The 22,348-nt window shown below is 41.3% G+C and overlaps 1 protein-coding gene across 1 annotated transcript in view; it reads left to right on the top strand.

The window, feature by feature from the left end:
* UNC79 (unc-79 homolog, NALCN channel complex subunit) overlaps nucleotides 1-22,348 on the top strand; it is a 276,415-nt gene that overhangs the window by 189,693 nt on the left and 64,374 nt on the right. The window contains exons 31-36 of the mRNA XM_023205526.2: nucleotides 19-1,239; nucleotides 9,137-9,244; nucleotides 12,846-12,962; nucleotides 15,533-15,616; nucleotides 19,534-19,636; nucleotides 21,611-21,751. Coding sequence (XP_023061294.1) covers nucleotides 19-1,239; nucleotides 9,137-9,244; nucleotides 12,846-12,962; nucleotides 15,533-15,616; nucleotides 19,534-19,636; nucleotides 21,611-21,751 — 1,774 coding nt within the window. The remainder of the gene's footprint in view (nucleotides 1-18; nucleotides 1,240-9,136; nucleotides 9,245-12,845; nucleotides 12,963-15,532; nucleotides 15,617-19,533; nucleotides 19,637-21,610; nucleotides 21,752-22,348) is intronic.

Genomic DNA, 22,348 nt, shown 5'->3' with positions numbered 1-22,348 from the left:
TTTTTCTGTTTTGATCAGGTGAAATAGAACTGGCTGAATATAGAGAGACGGGTGCATTACAAGACAGCCTTCTCCACTGTGTGAGAGAAGAAAGCATTCCGAAAAAAAAGCTGCGCTCTTTCAAACAAAAATCTCTTGATATAGGGAATGCAGACTCGCTTTTGTTTACATTAGACGAACATCGTAGGAAGTCGTGCATAGATCGGTGTGACATAGAGAAGCCTCTGACCCAAGCTGCGTATGTCACACAAAGACCAAACGACCCTGGACGTTCTAGACAGAACTCTGCTACGAGGCCTGACAATAGTGAAATCCCCGAGAACCCAGCTCTGGAAGGGTTTCCAGATGCTCGAAGGCCTGTCATACCAGAGGTTAGGTTAAACTGTATGGAGACATTTGAGGTGAAAGTTGACTCACCAGTAAAGCCTGCTCCTAAAGAGGATTTAGATCTGATAGATCTGTCCTCAGATTCAACATCGGGGCCTGAAAAACACTCTATACTCTCAACCTCTGACAGCGACTCTCTTGTATTTGAGCCTCTTCCCCCTCTCAGAATAGTCGAGAGTGATGAAGAAGAGGAGACGATGAACCAAGGCAATGACGGCTCCTCCGGTAAAAATGCCGCCTCCTGTCCTGCCATCCCCAGCCATCCCTCTGTCCTCAGCCTGAGCACAACTCCGCTTGTGCAAGTAAGTGTGGAGGATTGTTCCAAAGACTTTTCTTCTAAGGACTCAGGAAATAATCAGTCAGCAGGGAACACGGACCCTGCCCTCATCACTCTGGAAGACCCTATGGACGCCGAAGGATCTTCAAAGCCAGAGGAGCTGCCGGAGTTCTCCTGCGGTAGCCCACCAACGCTGAAGCAAAAACGAGACCTCCTTCAGAAGTCGTTTGCTCTCCCTGCGATGTCGCTGGATGATCACCCTGACCCGGGCACTGAAGGGGAGAAGCCTGGGGAGCTGATGCCAAGTTCAGGGGCAAAAACCGTCCTCCTCAAAGTTCCCGAAGATGCAGAGAACCCCACAGAAAGTGAGAAGCCTGATACCAGTGCAGAATCTGATACAGAACAGAATCCTGAAAGGAAGGTGGAAGAGGATGGAGCTGAGGAATCCGAATTTAAGATTCAGATTGTTCCCAGGCAGAGGAAGCAGAGGAAGATTGCTGTCAGTGCTATCCAGAGAGAGTACCTCGACATCTCCTTCAACATTCTAGACAAACTAGGAGAACAGAAAGATCCAGGTAAGCTCGCCTCTCTTCTTTCTCCCAAGCCTTAACTTTAAGTTTGTGCATCTTGTTTGGTAGGGTACCGGCGTTGAATATGCATCAGACTCAAACTCTTATAATGTCAGGGTGTGACATTATAATGGCTTCACAATCACTCTGAATCCTTCCGGTTTAGAGACAATGTTGGATGCAGATATGGTTCTACTGGCTCCATAAATTTTTCTGTTTTTGTTGTTTTAAACTCTGCAGTCAATTCTTGACCACCCTTGGCAATGAGATGCACTGGTTAATTCGTATCGGGATAATCCAGGTATCATCTTAGCCTTCCTCAAACAGCAAAAGTCATTCACTTGAACTCTTTGCTTTCTTTTTTTCTCTGCTCTATGCTAGTGAGCTATGATATAGTCCAAAGAAGGAACCAATGTGAAGGGTTAAAATAAAGCAAACAGTGCTTAGAATGATTAAGAATTGACTGTATAATCATTTACAGGGCATACAGCTGATTGTAGATACTAACCAAATATCAGAAACCAAAAAATACCAGTTACAGCCTAGACCCTAACCCACAGTCATCACTTGGTGACGAAGTTGTCACTGCCCATGGATTTCCTACGATTTCTTATGTTTGCTTGGAGGCATTGTTTCTAAGAAAGATAACTTGAAAGAAGTGGCAAGCCCATGATCCATCTCATCCTATAACACAGTCTTCTGTAATGTTACTGTGACACTGATCAGAACCCATCTTCATTTCTTAGTTCAGATCTTTTAAAATAAGTTAATGGGGCTGGGTGTGGTGGTTCATGCCTGCAATCCCAACACTTTGGGGGGCCGAGGCAGGCAGATCACAAGGTCAAGAGATCGAGACCATCCTGGCCAACATGGTGAAACCCCGTCTCTACTAAGAACACAAAAATTAGTTGAGTGTGGTGGCGCACACCTATCTTTCCAGCTACTCAGGAGGCTGAGGCAGGAGAATTGCTTGAACCTGGGGTTGCAGTGAGGTGAGATCACGCCACTACACTCCAGCCTGGTGACAGAGTGAGACTCCGTCTAAAAAAAAAAGTTAATGGGACTTTAGAAAAAATGAAATTGGCTAGGGATGATTATTTTAGTAGATGTATAGACTGTGGAAGGTTAAAAACTGGTGAAGGTCTTAAAGACCTCTAGCTTAGCCCCTCATGTTATACAGGAAGATACCGAGGCTTAGAGGAGGTGATGCACCAGGTCACATGGCCAGACAGAAGCAGTGCCTGATTCTAGTCACGTTTTCCCGCTATTCCACACAAGAGCAACTTCTAACGGGATGCACCCAGCTTTTTTATTTGCCTCAAGCATTTCCAGAGGTTTCTAGCTGTTATCTAGCCCATAGGACAGAGCTGTCTACCTCAAAAACGTGCTGTAAAACTCTGTTAAATGAACATTAGCGTATTCAGAAAGGGTCATGCTCCAGCCAGGCAGGGAAAAAAGGGTCCTTGTTCATAACAAAAAAGTTTAAGAAGTTAAGAAGGCTTTCAGGAAAACTGGGACACCTTTTTATTGTTTGGGGCCAGGAAAATTGGCTGCATATGGAAGGAGGACGGCACTGACCTAGAAATGATAGAGGTCTATAGGGCAGGTGCATATGAAGCTGAGGTCCACAGGGTGAGTCTCTGTGATGTGTAGGTTGCATGTAGGTTCTAGCGTGCAGGTTTGTGTGTGCAACTGTGTTGCCTTCTTTATTCACCCTTATGTTTGATTGTTCCCCAGACTACCAGGGAGGAAAGTGGTTTTATATTCATACATTTGTTAACAGAACAAGGGAAAAATACATGATAATTATAACATGTCTTTAAAATGGCGTAATATATATTATTATATAACATATATAATATATAACATATATATATTATACTGTCATCATAATTTTATGTCTCCATAGGGCTTTGCCTCTCACTGACTCTGATCTGATCTCTTCTGCCCCTCCTTGCTGGGCATGCGGAGGAGTCCTGTGTGCTCAGAGCATGACCCAGGCATCCCCAGACTTTCCTGCCTTCATCATCAGTAGTGAGGGAGACCCAGACACTTGCCCCTCCAAACCGTCCCAAATGCACAGCCTTACCCTTGCTAACTGCCAGGAGTCCAGGACTCATCTTACTGTGCACTTCACTCTGTTTGTGTCAGTCCCTAGAGTACTGGGTCGTCCTTCATATCCCTCACTCAGAGCTCCACAAGGCCTTGCATACCTTCTGTTCTGAAGCTTTCTCCCTCGTTACCCTGGCTCCTGAAACCCTTCCCCTGTGTCCTAGGAAATTCATGGTCCTTTATGAGCAAAATTCCTCACACATGTTCTCTCTCCTCTATTTCCCTTGCCTTCTGAGTCTAATGGAAGCCCAGCTCCCCCCAAGGGCATTGCTTTCCCTACAGCCCATGTCACTGGACTTGGCCGGGGGCAGCATCTTCCTTGTTCCACACTGCCCCTTCCAGACCCTTCCCTTCTTGTCTCTAGAAACCTCCGCCCTGAGCTGCATACTCTCAGACCACAGTACCCACTACTTGCATTGCTGTTTCATCACGAACCCTGGCTCTTCCTCACTTGTTGACAAATTTGATTCGTGGCCCTTCTTACGCTTTCCTAAATTATTCCTGCTGTAATTCTGTGGATTTTAATATTGGTGTAGATGACACTCCTGACACTTGGTTTCCTTGAATGCATCTTCTCCAGCGATTGTTTCTTTTATCCTCCACCTTAGCTCAGCTGCTCCCACCCATGGACACATCGCAGACCTTATTATTTGCCAATAACTGCAACCTCTTCATGATCTTACTTTCACATCTCTCATTCTCTGATTACCATTTCTTCTCTCCCTGGATAATCATGTGATCCAAGTATTTTTTGCGGTCCCTCCCCTACTTCACATCTTTTCTCCTTACTCAACTTACACTCAAGACTATCAATGTAATTCCTCCCTGCCTGCACCCTCTCGGGCCTTTCCCTTTTTAGATTTGCTTGGCTAAACACAACCCGTGTTAAAACCAACTCTCCCTCTACCGGTACCTGCACCTATCAGATGAATGTGACTGGGTAAAAACACATAATGCATTGTTCAAGAAGTTAAAAGAAAATTAAGAAACATGCTTGAATTCTTTAACATGACCAGTGAAAGCATAGCTCCAGGACTGGCCAGCAATAGCACATGGGCCAAATCTGCCCCACTGCCTGATTTTGCAAATGAAATTGTATGAAGTACAACTACACATGCACAAAATAAAATTTAAAAAAAGAAAAACAAAAACACACAATGTTGACTGGTATCATTTTAAATTAATGGCCATGAACCTCGACTGGGTCCTTCAACCTGGCAATCATAATGTATTTTCCTGGTCCATTCACATTTCCAGTCTCCTAAATGACTATTTCATAGCTACTTTTCTCCCTGAACTTTCAATAAGTCTTCCAACTGACCTAATTAAAAGGACTTTCCACAGCCGCCTACCACCTTATCTGCCCACCTTCCAACCTCTGCACCTACACACCTGGACTTCCTGGCTGGGGCTATAGGTTAACTGTCTGTATTCCTGTTTACACCCAGCCTTTCCACATGTGGACAAGATTCTATCTCTCTAACCTACTCAAGAATATTGGCCCCTAAAATTCTCCCCTCTGTATCCTCCCTTAGTATATTTTTTTTCCTGAAGGACCCTTGACTTGAGCCTACAAACAATCTTACTTCTCTTTCTTAAACAAACAAAAGCACTTGATGTATGATCTCCCAACTGTTATCCCATTTTACTTCTTTCTTTGTAGCAAAACATTTTGGAAGGGATAGTATAGAGTTGTCTCTTCCAAATTCTATTAGAGTTGTCTCTTCCAAACTCTATACTAAAACATGCTAATGAATTAAAATTAAAAGAAAACAGAAACACATAATGTTGACTGGTATCATTTTAAATTTTGATATCATTTAATTTTTGGTATCATTTTTAATGTTTTAGTATAGAGTTTGGAAGAGACAACTCTATACTATTGCCAATTTTCTTCCATTCTATTAGTTCTAAAAGCTGTTCATATGCCAGGCATGGTGGCACACACCTGTCATCACAGCTACTTGGGGGGTTGAGGCAGGAGGATCTCTTGAGCCCAGGAGTTGGAGTCTGTAGTGTGCTATGATTGCACTTGTGAATAGCCACAGCACTCCAGCCTGGACAACATGGTGATACCCTGTCTCTTAAAAAAAATCATTCCTATGAAACTTTCATTCCCACTATTTCACCCAAACAGCAGTTGTCAAGGTCACCAGTGTCCTTCTCTGTTAAATCTGTCAGCTGTCAGCCATGAGGTCTGATCCTGACATATCTGCAATCTTTGACACTGTTGGTCACCCCATCATTCTCTTTGGTTCCTCTCTATCTCCCTAATGATAGAATGACTTGTGGTCTCTGTCCTTGATCCTCGTCTCTTCTCTATGAACTCACTCTCTCGATGGTCTTGTCTGTTTTAGCCTTTACATATTGTCTCTATGCTAAGACAACCATCAGTGACCTATCACTGGAATAATGCTGTGTAACAAACACCTCAGCAGCATACAACAGTAAATATTTGTTTAGTTTGAGAGTCTATGACTCATCTGGGGATTGGCCAAGGCTTGGATGGCTAGGCTCTGCTTCTCATGCCTGCTGACCTCAACCAGGACCTTGAAGCCTGGAAATATTCTAATGGTGATGGCAGAGTCACAAAAGAACAAGCCCAGTTGCAGAGGCACTTTCCAAGCCTCTGGCCATGTTATTCTTGCAACTATTCTGTCAGCCAAAGCAAATCACATGGCTGAACCAAAGTCAAGAGGGGAAATATACTCTTCCTCTTTAGTGGTAGACCTTTAAAGTCACATGGTGAAAGGATGGATTCAGGGAGATATGAAGAATTGGGGCCACATCTCTCAAATATTGCATGGGACTTTTTTTTTACTCATACTAAAATACTACCTGTTGTTTATCTGAAATTAACATTTAACTGAGCATCCTCTATTTAATCTGGCAACCTTAATCTACCTTCAAAACACATCCAGAATGTGGCACCTTCTTCTTACCTCCACTGTTTCCACCCTGGCCTGAGCCACTGACATCTCTGACCTTGATGAACTGCTACACCCTCCTGACTAGCCTCCCACTTTATACTCCTATTACCTTCATGCTCTCTCAACACAACAGCCTGAGTGATCCTTTAAAATAGGAGACTACACCATTCCCCTATTTAAAGCCTTCCAGTGACTCCCTATTTCTTTCATAGCAAAAGCTCAAGTTCTTTAAATTCCTGCAAAGCCCTATGTGGTCCTAGTCCTCATTGGCTCTCAACTGCATTCGCACTATTCTCCCCACAATGCTACTTAGTCACAGTGACCCCTTATGAGGTCTGTATTCCTTACCTTTGGGCCTTTCCACTGATTGCTCCCTCAACCTGGAACTGCCAGATATCTGTCTGGCTCATTCTCTCCATTCTTTTAATTCTTTGACCCAACACGAGGTTCTCTGTGAGGCCTGCCCTGGGCTATGCCCCACACTCCAGCCCTTACCTGGCATCTTAATGTCTCTCTCTTCTCTGTTTCTCTCCTACAGAGAATTGATCTTCCAACATACAATAATTTATTCACTTTTATGCGTGTTAATTATTATCTGCCTCTCCCCACCAAAGTGAAAGCTCCTGAAGGGAAATATTTGGTTTGGTCTGTTCACTGATCGTATCGCAGGTGACTAAAAGAGAGCTGGAAAATGTCTGATGAAGGAATGAAAGGATAGCCTGACATTTTCTGCCCATCACTATAAAAAATTGAATACAAATATTTTAAGCCGAGTGGATAGCTCTATTCAGGTATTTATCTTAAATTTATACAAGTAAAAGTTTCATAAAATGATGGAGGGCTGAGGAAAGATTGCCTCGCTAACAGAATCTTAGTACACTAATAATTATTACTGACCTTGCTACAGTAAGACGTTTCTTTAAAAATTAAAGATACACCAAGGATTTTAATAGGCATGCCAAGGCCAGGCATGGTGGCTCATGCCTGTAATCCGAGGACTTTGGGAGGCCAAGGTGGGTGGATCACCTGAGGTCAGGAGTTCGAGACCAGTCTGGTCAACATGGTGAAACCCTGTCTCTACTAAAAATACAAAAATTAGCTGGGCATGGTGGTGGGTGCCTATAATCCCAGCTACTAAGAAGGCTGAGGCAGGAAAATCACTTGAACCTAGGAGGCAGAGGTTGCAGTGAGCTGAGTTCATGCCACTGCACTCCAGACTGGGCAATAGAGCAAGACTCCATCTTACACACACACATATACACACACACACAAATAGGCATGCCAGAACTCTAAAAGTCTTAATAATCTTTCAGAGAATCCTTGAAAGTTAGCTTTAAGCTTTTCACTAACATTATTGGTGAGATTATTAGGCGTTAGTTGTAGCCTGTATAGAATGCAGGCCAGTAAGGGTAAGAGAAACAGTTATGCATGTTTTTGATTAGTGGTTTGGGGAGGATACCTAAGAGAAAAATCATACCTGATCTTTACTATCTTAATGGCTAAAGTGATTTAACATTAGTCGTTATATTATGCTTTATTAAGAGGGTTTGGGAAACTTTACAAGAATTATGCTTTTTTTATTATCAAGAGGTTATTAATTTGGCAACCATACCTACTCAGAAAGACCTCTGAGAATCAAAAATAGACGCTTTGAAGTCAGTGCTCAGAAACTTTTCTCCCAGACCCTCACCTAGGATCTGTTCTATAGTTTAGCAAGTTTAATGATCATCCAATAATAGAACGGTATTTGTTTCCTTAAATTGTATGTTTGTATGAATATATGAGGTTTGCTCTCTGGCAAGAAAAAACAATTGGCACCATGACAAGGATGAGACAGAAACACTATTAAGCTTAAGAACTTGAAGCCATTTGGGATTGACATCCCTGAATTCCAGTACAGCATAGTCGTGGAAGCCCATGGTGGTAACTCCAAGCTAGCAAGATGCTCAGTATGTTCACTGCATGGTGCTGCCTAAGATGGCAAGAAGGTTTGGAAAGAAGCCAGTCAACTTTTCAGCAGGTTTTGAAAAATAATTTATGATTAACTGGAATAACGTGGGACAGAGTATTTCCCATTACTGATAGGTGAATAAGACAGTATTATATACAGAAAATATTTCACTTTAAATTCAACATTCGTCAAATAGGAGAACCAATGACAGTCTGTTTCTTGCTCAATGAAGAAAATACAAAATCTGAATTAACCATGCATATTTATTTTGGGTTGAGTACAGTCCATGCTCCTAAATCACTGAAGGGTTAGTGAAGGTTATGGGCAAGGAAACAGACAATTAGATTATAGTGTGGTAAGTCTGGAGAAGATTAAAGACAAGGTGCTCTGTGATTACATCAAAAGCGCACCTGACCCAGCATTTTTGTTTGTATATTTTTGTGGAGAGAAGTCGTGGAAGCCTCCCTAAAGGCGGAATTTTTCTATATAAATTAAGATGCAAATGATGAGTAGGAAACTGTCAGATAAAGGTGGAGTACCTAGACAGGAGATGGGGATGAACTAGTAAGCATATTTATATTTAGGTCGTAGATGAAAAGAAATTCAGTACAGAAAAGTTAAGGAATTTGTTTGGGGATATGCATTGTGAGCAGCTGAACTTTAGCTCTGTAATTTTGCTGTCATTAATCTCCAAAAGGCAGATCCATGGGTGCAGAATGTCACATAGAATCAGCTCTCCCTGGAACATTGTAACCAGTGTGTATGTAATTCCATGAAAGTAATTATTAGGCCTGGAAGATGTATAAAGATTTGAATGGTTGTAGTAGGCAAAAGGAAAAATCTATAGAAAAGGTTCTTGAACTTGCCTTTAATCAGTGTACTGAGTTTTAAATAATATTTCTGTTTGTAGATCCTTCTACTAAAGGACTTTCAACTTTGGAAATGCCACGAGAATCTTCATCTGCCCCTACGTTAGAAGCAGGTGTGCCGGAAACAAGTAGCCATTCCTCAATATCAAGTAAGATTTCCTCTGCTGATTATTTCAGCTGTACTTTTATTTTGGGACACTGTCTGCTGCCTTATTTTCAATTTTTCCAATCTTGGTATTGTATATATATTTTAATGGTGCGTCAGCTTCCTTGGTGACAGTATGTTGTACGTTCTCAGAGACCCTGAAGTGTAGGATGGCCCACTTTCGTCCATATCGCTAGTGTTTGATAAATCACTATGGTTGCTGACTGGCCAAATATCCTAATTTGTTAAGGAATGATCACTGAATTCCATTATTCAATAAAATAAAAATTGTATAACCTGAACATAAAACACGGAACTGGTTCTGAGGCACATGAAAAGCATTGTCTATGGCAGAATTTTACATGGAACACTTATTTAATTTGAGTTGCCTCCATCATTGTGATCTAGGTTATTGTAAAATAAATGTGTGATATATCATATTCCCAAAGTCATGACTGAATTTAGCTCTTTTGGATTGGAGAGTAGAAATGGCATGACATTTTATAGGACCTGTAGAAGGCAAGTATTTTGAAACTGGCTTCTGTCACTGGGTCCTAGATTTTGTCCATGAGAGCTTGAGTTCCACTGAAAGTTCTGTAAGGGTGTCTACTGTCTCAGTGGGGTTAATTACGAGACTTTAGCATGAAACATTCTAACCAAGAATCAGAGATACGAACAGAGGTGCAACTTCTATAAACCTTTGTCATATGTGCTGATAAATGTTGTGTTCCATGTGGACATTGCCTGAAAAGCTATTTAATAATTTTCATTTGACCATCTTTTGATGATCCTGAAAAAAACAGATAAAGATCTTAAATATTGGACTGGTAGTTTGGAACATCATCATCTTCATTGTTCATTCATTCATGCATTCATTCATTCAGCAACTATTTATTAAGTGTCTGCTGGATGCCAGACACTGTGCTTGGCACTGGAGGTCAAAAGTGAATAAATAAAACACCACTTGTTCTCTAGGAGTTTGCAGTCATAATAGTAATTGTAGCTACTATCTACTTAACATCTATCATGTGCCAGGCACTGTGCCAAGTGGCTCACACACATTGTTATCTGACCCAGTTCTGGCATCAGCACATGCATGATAGATGTTGTTGGCCCCCCCATTTTAGAGATTAGGTGATTGAGGTCCAGAGAAACTAAATGACTTGCCTAAAGTCAAATACCTACTAAGTGATAGAGTCAGGAATTGATGCTAGGCCCTTTAGACTTATGAACCCATGTTCATTTTTAGTATACCACCCTTCTTTTAAATAATTCAAATTCAGTCGTAATAAGGATTACGGAAATTCTAAGAAATAGTTTCCAAATGGCAGTTATTTGCCCTTTTGGTAGCAAAGAAGAATGGCCAGTTCTGAATCTAATTATTCTTCTTCCATTACAAAAATCTGATCACATGATAAAATGCTAATTTTATGTCCACATACTAAAATCATGAAAGTGTATCTTCTCCTAATTTGTATGAGTAATCTTTAATAAAAGATAGTGGGCTGGGTGCGGTGGCTCACGCCTGTAATCCCAACACTTGGGAAGCTGAGGCAGGAGGATCACTTGAGCCCAGGAATTTGAGACCAGCCTAGGTAACATAGTGAGGCCCCGGTCTCTAAAAAAAAATTAAAAATTAGCCAGGCGTGGTGGCGCACACCTGTAGACCCAGCTACTGGGGAGGGTAAAGTGGGAGGATCACTTGAGCATGGGAGATGGAGGCTACAGTGAGCTGTGATCATGCCACTCCACTCCAGCCTGTGCACCCTGTCTCAAAAACAAACAAACAAAACAGAAGAAATAAAAAAGATAGTGAATTAGAGTATAATTTGAAATAGGATTATTAGCTCAGTAGGACTCAAATGCTAGTTAAATACACCATAAAATGAATTTACAAATATTTCATGATCCCAAAGTCATGATTGATCTAGACTTTGGATTTAGCTTAGCACTTCATTAGATTTCCACCTTTCTCCTCCTTGCCATTAAAAGCATGCATTCTATAGCTCTTGGTGATGTGTTCTTGGAGGCATCATGCTTGGTACCTTATACACTGAGCTAAACATTAAGGGATTTTATTCTCAGGGAATTCTGCTGTCTTTAAAAACACCTGAGAATTGAAGAAATTATTCAATCATTAGAGGTTTTAAATTTTTCTTTGAGTCTTACTAGATGCTGCTAATTTTTAAATTTGTTACATCTTTGAAAAGAATTCTGCTTTTGAATTTTACTTAAAGCTGTGCTTTTCAAGTGAGTCATAACATTGTAAGTTTTACCAATCGGCGACAAAAACCAGAGATGTTTAGTATTAGGTTGAATAGTCATTTCCGTGAATTCGGTTAATATTGACTTTAAGACACAAGAATTCCCATCACATCCTTCCCTTTTGATCAGTTTATCAGCTGGTTATTTTGTAGCTAAACATGTTGTGATCACCATTAATCAAACAGCATGCTAGTTACATTAAAAATAATGTTATAATTGATTTCACATCACACCAAGTTGCCACCTTGGTGCCATGATTGTGAAACCTGTGTATAACATTGAAGAGTTTCCAGGGGCCATGCAGTCATCCCGGTCTCTACCGTCCTGTTCTAGGGTGAGTAGTTGATAGCTTCAATTTCTGAAATTGTTCTTATAGCACAGAGAATAACCACAAGTTGTCAAATATACAAGGTATTTGGGGTCATGTAGAAAAGTTGCATCCATGATGCTCTGCCTCTCTCACTGGGCTGGTTGCTAGGGATTGGCGGGACTGCTGGGAATAGGACCAGGGGAGGCTGCTTTCCAACTCAGCAATCTACTGGCAAAAGTGTTTTTCATTGTTTTCTGGTTTGGAAATGCTAATAACTTGACATTTCACTAATGGGATATGTTTCAATGCTTAACTTACAGGATAAAAATGTTACTACTTTTTAAAAACAAAGATGTGTACTAGAATCTACTCATGGAATGTTGTTTGATTCACATTTTTCAAACAGTAGGCAGAGGCTCATACGGAGATTGAAAACAGCATTGACTTTGGAGTTGATATGTTTTGGTTTTAGGACCACCTCAGTTGCTGACTAGTTCCAAGTCATATAATTTCATTTGCTTCAATTTCTCTCTCTAAAAATTGGGGTTGATATGTGTCATCCTACCCTAAAATATACATGCACACACACACATCATGCACACATGCACACATACACAAGGACCTCATAGGGCTATGAGGAAGATGGAAATAATATATGCACAAGCTCCTTTAAAGAAAGTTAAGCCATACGTTTAAATTTGTTATTTGTCTTAAATCCTTTTTGGAACATGATAGAGTATATAATTTAAAAAGTAGATGAAGATAGTCATATTTCATTCAGTTGTAACTGGGATAAATATTTATAGGCGACAAATCAGTGCTAATGGGCAGTGTTACCATCTTCACTGTGTGAAGAAAGGTATCCGGAACAGCAGAGTGCCTTAGTTTTTCATTTGAACAGAAGCATACAATTTACCAAAAATTATGAATAACGAATGAAGGGTCAATTAAAATTCTATATGGATGTGTGGAGCCTTTGTGTGCTGTGGAAATTTATTATTATAATCGTCTCCTAATTTCCTCCATCTAGCTCAGTATAGGCAGATGAAAAGGGGATCCCTGGGAGTTCTGACAATGAGCCAGTTAATGAAGCGGCAGCTGGAGCATCAGTCTAGCGCCCCCCATAACATCAGCAACTGGGACACTGGTGGGTCAAGCTTTTTCTTCTCGTTCTACCTCTCGGATTAGCGAATGCTACTTTCTCTGTGTCCGCTCTGCTCCCTTGTTAAAGAATAGATTTTCTCTCATGTTCTTTGGTTCAGATAATTTTTTCAAAACCACCTAAGGTAATTAGTAAGTCTATTTAAACTTCCCAAGTGTTCTAGAGTGACACACTCTTCCGTTGAGGCTAGCCCAACTCTTGTTCTCTCTAAGACCCAGATTCCACATATTAGGTTATTGATCTGGGGAGGAGGGAATGGAACTATGGTTTCATGATGCAAATAAAAAAGAAAACACACGGCAGATTATCAATATTCTCTGTTGTATAAACTACAAAGTACCCCCTAAATAAGGGAATATTTATAGTAATGACAATAGCGATAACAGTTGTCAGCTTAGTGACATCATGGTCTGCCAGTAGGTTTGGGAATATGAGTTCTGTGTTTTAGCCAGCAGGGTCACCAGGTTGCAGCCGCACCCCCCCATGCTCATAAGATGGAACTGCATCTAACCTCAATTTTAAAGTAAGAATTGACTGCCATGACATGTCTATTCTAAACATGATCACTCTGCATTTTCTAAACTTTGTTACCACGTTTTGTACATGTACTACCTTATCAAGCTAGTAGTACAGTCGCAATCCTCTTTTAAGTGCCTGCATTTTCTGTTTTTTTTTTTTTCCTATAATTAAATGGGTCATTTGAGTTACAAGATTACATATGTGAAAACACCTTGCAGCGTGCATGCACCGCTAAAATGTAAGGACTTATTATGGTGATATGCTCTGGGGCCTACCCTTGGATCGGACTCTTTTAGTATCGTGGTTAATACTTTCTGGCTGCAGTGATATGAGATTATTTTAATATTCTTCCTGATGACTATGAATTATAATATCCACAAAAGCAAAATATTGAGATACTTTCATTTTCTTCAAAGCCATAGTATTTATGTACATAATTTTACTTGCCCTCATTATTCTGAGAGAGAGAGAGAGCGCTAGTCTAGATAACTAAATCCCACACAGCATACCCAATCTCACATTTAACAGATAGTTTCAACTCTCCTGGACTTTATAAGGGTTCTTAACGTTTTAAAGGTTTAGTGTTTCCTCTTCATTTTAGTGATATGTTGTAGTGAGCAGTGAATAGCCAAGAGCCAACAGGCAGGGGAGAGAAGGAGAAAGACTGGACAGCCATCCTCAGGAGTTCACTGGGTTTGAATGAAGTCTTTCTGCCTACACCAAAGAGGACTGTGCTTTCTTCTTTATGGAGATGAAACTGTGTAAGGAACTGAGAATGGCAGCTTTTGTTTGATTAGGTCTCCAATAATTACATGCTGATGTGAGGGCTCTGAAGATGATTTTACCTTGCTACTGTTTTCTGCAGCAGGTAGCTCAGCCTAAGCTAACCAACCTGTTTAGATTCCAACTACAATGACAACCTAGTTTGATGGACACAGGAGTTATAAAAGGCAAACTGATCTCAATTTTCAGTCCAAATTTTAATCTAAGAAAATCTACATGATGCCAAATAACCCATTTAACGGAATTTTTCACTTTTCAACCAAATTTCAACCTTGTTCATGTCACTCTGGTTTCTCATTTAATATTTCCCATTTATATGCTGTCTGAATTTCTTTCCCCTGAATTTTCCTGGGCCTGTTTTCCATCCTCCAAATTGGTTCTCGAGTCACCAAGTCCTATGAGTGTCATCTCAATATTCTTGTTTTGATTAGTGCCAGAAAAAGTCCTCCTCACATCCGAGCCCAGGGGAGAGTCCGTGACTGTGTCGTACAGTGTTAGGTGGCATGTCACTTTAAACTACACGTGTAGATTCAGTGACTTGCTGGTCTCCACAAGAACAAATGTGGCCATGTAGGCACACTAAAAAAGGCAACCTAAAACATGGATCTGACCAGTTAACCTCAGCACCACCAACTCTGCCCTGAGAGCTGCCTCTTCTCCACCCATGCATATGAGACCCGCCTCTTCTCCATCCATGCATGGCGCCATGACTTACTGCTTTGCCTCATCTTTCATGTGAACAAACGTTTTTGAAGCACCATGCCTCCATTTTTGCCCCCTCCCCCTTATTCCTGTTCCCTATCCCTTAGTCCAACGCCTGTCATTTCCTTCTACCAGTTCCACATGTTTTCAGTATGGCCTTTCTGGCCATTGTCCCAAATGACACTTATGTACTTACTGATTTGCATAAAACATTTCTGTCATGGCTGTGATATTAGCCTTTCATTTCATATCTGGAGATATGAGATTTGAACTTTTATGGGGAGGCAAGATGGGGTGCTTGTCTGGACTTTCTGGGATAGTTTTAGATGCTGTCCGGCTTTTAGTTGCATTTCATAGAACTGAATGGCAGGTTTGTAGTGAAGCCCCGAATAACCCTACCCTAATATATAGGATGTGTTCTGAAAATGTTAATCATACGTAGTAACAGTGACCACACAAATGGCCCCAAGAGATGATTGGTTAAATTCTTCATATTCTAAATGGTGCTAAGATGACCACATCAAAGACTGAACCCCTCTATTTATCCACAGAACAGATACAGCCTGGGAAACGCCAGTGTAACGTGCCAACATGCCTAAACCCTGACCTGGAGGGACAACCATTGAGGATGAGAGGTTAGTTGAGTCACAGAGTCTCTGACTATAAGAGCTGAAGGAGACTGGACATGTCCATCATTTGGTCACCCAGCAGGTGCAGCCTTTTTCTTAGCAGCTCCATGGAGTGGGGATGACCTTTGTCCAAACACCCCCAGTGGCTGAGAGTGCGTGACATCTCATCTTTGAACATGGCCAACGGTTCTTCCTTATAGTGACTTTCTAACCCTTGCACACAAAACAAGTCCAGTCTCTTTCATATATATATATATATTTCGAGACAGGGTCTTGCTCTGTCACCCAGGCTGGAGTGCAGTGGTGCAATCTTGGCTCACTGCAACCTCCTCTGTCTCCTGGGTTCAAGTCATTCTCCTGCCTCAGCCTCCCAAGTAGCTGGGATTATAGGCATGCACCACCACACCCAGCTAATTCTTGTATTTTTAGTAGAGATGAGATTTCACCCTGTTGGCCAGGCTAGTCACAAACTCCTGACCTCAGGTGATCCACCCACCTCAGCCTCCCAAAGTGCAGGGATTATAGGCATGAGCCACCAGGCCTGGCCTCTTCTATTATTTTTGGACATTGCTTATTCCCTTAGTCTTTTCTAGACCAGACATTCCTAGGTCCTTCAGCATTCCTTCTCAGACATATCAGTTTTCCATGTTATGCCATATCTACTCTTCTGAGCATGGTCCAGCTAATCTGTATTTTTTCTAGAATATTGAGGTCATAGGCTAATAGTTTCTTTCCAGCTCTCTGAAGTATACGTGGAAAAGATTCACTTGACTTGATGCTGCTCACAGAATCGAGCTGAAGGCCAGTCTGTGCTAAGGTCAGAATATTCATTTTCAAAATTAATCCCATGAATTTTAACTACCAAAGTAGTTAATTGTTACCTTTGTTCTTTTTTAATTGAGAAGGCAGATTTACCTATCATTGGCAGAAAAACAGGATACCCGGAAAGAACTATGATCCCATCTCACAACTAGTCTTTTAAATCAAGTAGACCTATTTTTCTAGACCATGTCACTCTTCTAATTTTCCTAAGGAATTGGGAGATATTGATCTCCAGCTTTGGTTCACATTTCTTTGGCAATGAATAGCAGTTGTAGTCCCTGTATTGGATGAGGTGAGATTCTTCTCATCTGTGAGGCTAGGAAAAACTTTGATGAGTAGAAGCAAGGGTGGTTGGTTGAACAAATCTTTGGTGCTTGTTCATGATCTGGTGACTCAGTAGCAGCAAAAGTAGAATGAGGTGATGAGAACACTAAGATGGAAAGTCAGTCTCTTTCATGGTAAACTGAAGAGCCCATCAGTGCAGCTGGGGGATTGATCCATGCATGCCTGCTTTGAGACAAACACCTTCATAATTTCTCCTGTATCCAAGACTCGTGAAGAGACTTTTTGTCAAAATCTTCAGCTTCAAAGTTGGGCTCTGGAGGTGGGCCCCTCTTCGTTCAAGTTTCTGAGAGCCCTCTGTTTCTGCTGCTAGCTCAGTGTAGAGTACACTTCAGCTATTCAGAAGGGGAGCCAGTAGTGGAGGCATCAGAAATGTTGGCAGCAACTTGGGGGTGATAGGGACTGCCTTTAACATTGCAGACTTATTGTGACTGAAGTATAACAAAGGTGGCTGAGGTCTGTGGCTTCCTTTTTGTATTTCCCACCTCCTCCCAGTACGTTACTCTGTGTTCCTACTTCAGTAACAATATTTAGGAATCCATTGATTCAGCCAGTGTTGCCCTATGGGGGTCAGTGTCCAATAACTGAATGTGTCTGCTTTTATAGATGACAGCCATAAATATTGCATCATACATTCCATGACATGGAAAAACAACTTCACAATGCTATTGTCAAAAACACCTCTTTCTTGGCATTTGTATTAGGCAATAATTAGTTTGAAACTGCCAGAATGACTTCCAGTCCCCCCCTTTTCTTGACTTTAATTGTGATTACTATGTAATAGTAATTGGCAATAATCTTCTGAAAGGCTTGACTCAGAGGATTTTTAATTAAAAAATCAATTTCTTATGTTTCTAGTAAGTCTATGTACTTATCATCATACATTGTATGGGCTGAATTTTTCCACTTCTAGACAAGCATTCTGACATCTGGTCAATGTGGTCTGTCAATGTGCAAGAAATGTGGGGTATTGAATTTAAATTTCCTGTGTCTTGGTTTCTTGAAGCAAATTCATGCTGTTTACTGTGCTATTTAATAATCAATTGTGTCTTCATTTATCTTGGATTATTTCTTGCCTTTGCTATTATTAATCAGTGTACATTTATGCTTGTAATACTGTTGCTTCCACTCAAAGTAACATATTTATGAAACAATTGAAGATGTTTGTGAATGATACACTTATGTATACTTAGGGAAGGATGTTATCTTGGATATAGCTGATAAATATAGTAGTACAATTTGGATTCCCATTTGGGAGCTTGGGAAGTGACATAAAGATATTTTCAGATACTTTCCTTTGCAGTTTGGATTTGTAAATGTTCTGCTTCTTATATTCGTGTAATCTTTGATCAGACAAAGGAGTCTGTAGTATAGAAGCATCTTGACTTTTCAAAGGCTCAATACCATTTTTTCTTCCTAAAATTCAGATCGAAACACATTGCCCACTTGGCTAGCTTTATGAATATTTTGATTCCTTTAGAAACTCATTGTCTGAATCATTTTCTTTCTCCTATTTGAGGAAAGGTCATACCAGATTTTTTTTTTCCTCCCAACACCAAGATACTAATTCCTTGATGAGAAAGATTATTTAATGACTGTTGGATTTTTCTGCCTTCTTTCCTGTTTAAAGAACTTAGAGTTTTAGTTATTACTTTGTAGAATGTGGCATTATTCTGAATGATCACTTTGAGATTCTTCTTGGGGGCCTCATTTTCATCTGAGACTCTATCTTGCACTAGTGGCTTCCTTAATGGAGGAAAGCTTCCTGACTCTCCAGACTGATTTACTCATCCCTGGAGCATGTTGCTAAGGTTCTTGCCTCAGATTTCTTTGAAGCCATCAAACCCCAAAGTTTCAAACACTGTGGTATTGATTGGCTGACGTGGAATGAGTCACTGGATGGTTCCTTCAAAAAAACTTGATATTACATTCATAAATACTTCAGTTGGAAAAATGCGAGTAAAGGCACAGTGGCTCACAGCTGTAATCCTAGCACTTTGGGAGGCTGAGATGGGAGAATCCCTTGAGCCTAGGATCTTGAGACCAGCCTGGGCAACGTAGTGAGACCTTGTCTTTACAAAAAGCTTAAAAATTAGCCAGGCATGGTGGCGTGTGCCTGTAGCTCCAGCCACTTGAGTGGCTGAGGTGGGAGGATTGCTTCAGCCTGGGAGGTTGAGGCTGCGGTGAGCCATGCTCACGCCGCTGCACTCCAACCTGGGTGACAGAGCAAGACTTTGTCACAAACAAACAAACAAACACACTGATATTTCTTAGCTCAAAGATCTTCCATTGCTTAAGTGCATGGAGTTCTGGGATCTTACCACTTTCCCATATTAGCAAAACTGTAATGTTGATATGCATTTGTGATTTTAGAAATGCAGTATCATATGGGCAGTTTGCATTTATGCCTACAAATAAGAATTGTAGCTCTTTTAAGGGTACCCTTGAATAGGTTTCCCCCTTTGACTTTCATCTTTGTCTTTGGACCCTGCTGGCACACCTGAGCTCTTTCTGATTTCTTTCAAAGTCAAGAAGCAAAGAGTGAGAAGTCTAGCTCTTCACTTCAACCAGGTAGAAACAAATCACAATCTTTCTTGACTTCATTTCATGATTGAGGGCTTTCTGCAGTACAATTGGGACGTCCAAGTTACATTCCTGGGAATGTGATCTTTGGAGGGTTTCTAAGAGGAGAACCAGGCCTTTCTTGGCCCCTTGAAGCTCATCTGTATTCACTGGTTGTCCCTTTGCTGCTTACCCAGGTGCCACCAAATCCAGCCTGCTGTCAGCACCAAGCATAGTCAGTATGTTTGTGCCTGCACCCGAAGAATTCACTGACGAGCAGCCGACGGTGATGACGGACAAGTAAGCTCACACAGCTATTTTCTTCACCATGTTTACAGAATTTGAGTTTGGTCACCACAGTGGTGAGAAAGTTTCAGAAGAAGCATGTTTTACTTTTAAGTCATAATTTGTTCTTCCAGTATATTACCTGACACACAGATGCTTGTTCAGTGAGTATGATAAAGAATAACCAAAGCGGGTGGATTGCTTGAGCCCAGGAATTTGAGACTAGCCTGGGCAACATGGCAAAACACTGTTTCTACTAAAAATACTAAAATTAGCCAAGTATGGTGTTGTATGCCTATGGTCCCAGCTGCTAGGGAGGTTGAGGTGGGAGGATCACTTGAGCCTGGGAGGTCGAGGCTGTGGTGAGCTGTGATGTGCCACTGCACTCCTACCTGGGTGATAGAGTGACTGTCTAAAAAGAAAAAACTTGTAAGATTTCAAGTTTAGAGAAATCCCCCTGGACCAGGAAGTCTTCTTGGTAAAAGTGACCTGATTGATAAATTAGGTAGATGATATGGTTTGGCTGTGTTCCCACCCGAATCTCACCTTGAATTGTAATAATCCCCACGTGTCAAGGGTGGAGCCAGGTGGAGATAATTGAATCATGGGGGCTGTTTCCCCCATACTGTTCTCATAGTAGTGAATAAGTCTCACGAGATCTGATGGTTTTATGAATGGGAGTTCCCCTACACAAGCTCTCTTGCCTGCCACCATGTAACATGTGACTTTGCTCCCCCTTGCCTTCCACTGTAATTGTGAGGCCTCCCAGCCATGTGGAACTGAGAGTCAGTTAAACCTCTTTCTTTTATAAATTACCCAGTCTTGGGCATATCTTTATTAGCAGCATGAGAACAGACTAACACAGTATGCTTCTGATAAAAGGTGAGGAGGGTAAGGTGGAAGGGGCTGGTGTGAGTATCCCTGTAGCTGGCCATCCATTACTCATTCATAATGAGCTGACAGCTACGACTGAAGAAGCGGCGGTGCCTGTCTCATGCAGCTGCCTTGGAAGGTCCACATAGGTCACTGAGTTGCCCATGGAGGGCTCTCCCAGCTCTTCCTTTGGGAATACCCTCCTCCCTAAGTCTTAATCTTTCCTACTTGCCTTTCTGTGCACTCCATTTCTTTTCTTTTTTACTTAGAAATGTGAATCCTATATTTTAAAATGTCAATTTGTAAGACATTTTTATACTTTTTCTTTGGCCTATATTTAGGAAGGTTTCAGAAGGAAAGGTCACAATAGCGGTTGTAGTTGTTTCCCTGCTACTCCCAGTACACTTTCGCTTCCCTGTATAAAACCACTCACTTTATCAGCTGGCTTTGGTCAAGCTGAATGAAATGGACCCTACATTAGGAAACTACAAAGAACGATAAGTTGGAAGTTACCTAAGAGCGGGTGCCATTGTTTATGCTTTTACATACAACACTCGGCAGGCCTGGTGGGTTCATAAAACTCATCTGAGTAAATGGTGGTGAAGAGATTCCATTGTCTCCTCATGCTTCCCAGATGGTTCTGTAGACTTGATTACCCTGTCTCTTACCCACAAATAGAATATTTTCTGAAGGCCTCCATCCGTGCCTAAGCATTTTTCATTTTTAACTTCAACAAATGAAAAACAAATCTAGTTACTGACTTTCCTCAACAATAATGTCAAATGCATCAAATCCCTCATCCACAGACTTCAAACCGATGGCCCAGGTGGTACTCATTCTAAGCAAGAGCAGTCACTCACATGCAGGCTGGATGCTGGGGAACTGAAAGAACATTTTCAGTCATGAGAGGCACCTTCGTGGTCTCTGTCATGTGTGCTGTTTCTGTATCTGTGGTGATGGCAGCACTGGAATCCCCTGCTGATGACCAGAGTGGGGCTTCTGATCTCCTTTTGGAGACTTTTCCAAGACCTACTAGAAACAGCCATGTGTGTAGTACATTACATCTTGAGACCATGGATCTTTCTTTCATGGAAAGCGTCTCTCTTTTCTTTGCAGATGCCATGACTGTGGGGCTATTCTTGAAGAATATGATGAAGAGACACTCGGGCTGGCCATCGTGGTCCTCTCCACATTCATCCACTTAAGCCCAGACCTGGCAGCCCCGTTGCTGCTGGATATCATGCAGTCTGTGGGAAGGTGAATGTCAGCTTCTGTTTTGTTTGGTAGGAAGGTCCTTATTCAATCTCTATCTTGAACTAAAAGCTTACCAGTTCAAAAGTAAAACATTCAGCCACCTTGTAGATACTGGTATTTGTGAGGTCAACTCAGACTAGTTTTAAAAACTGACTAGACCCATCTTTTGACTGAATTCTCCAACTGCGTAGGGTCATGAGTCACAATGTCAGAGCAAAGCTAGAGGCAACTGCACTAAGAAAACCCCACTGTTTGTTACCCCTATCACTAGATGAGCTAATGGATGTAACCATGCACACAACTGTCAGGAGTTGATAGTAAGCACTTCATAAGTATTAGCTGTTATTATTATTTCTCTTTACCTGTTTTGAGATGGATTTTCTAGGCATTTGTAATCTCAAGGACACCTCATTTAACTATGAAACTTGGGGCATTGTTATGTGAGGAGACACACAGTAATTACAGCAGGTTCACATTTCTGACTCAGATAAAAGAAGGATGCACACATTTGGGGAACAGGGCTTTCAACCTGACTGAGAGATTATGCTTAGCTGCTTTGAGGATGTTCATGCTAAGAAAATGCTATTTATTAGATAGGAC

This window comes from Piliocolobus tephrosceles, chromosome 6 (genome assembly GCF_002776525.5).
Source record: "Piliocolobus tephrosceles isolate RC106 chromosome 6, ASM277652v3, whole genome shotgun sequence".
In the NCBI taxonomy this organism is placed as follows: Eukaryota; Metazoa; Chordata; class Mammalia; order Primates; family Cercopithecidae; genus Piliocolobus; species Piliocolobus tephrosceles.
Note: the sequence above shows the minus strand (reverse complement) of the source record. Positions and strands in the feature narration are given on the sequence as shown.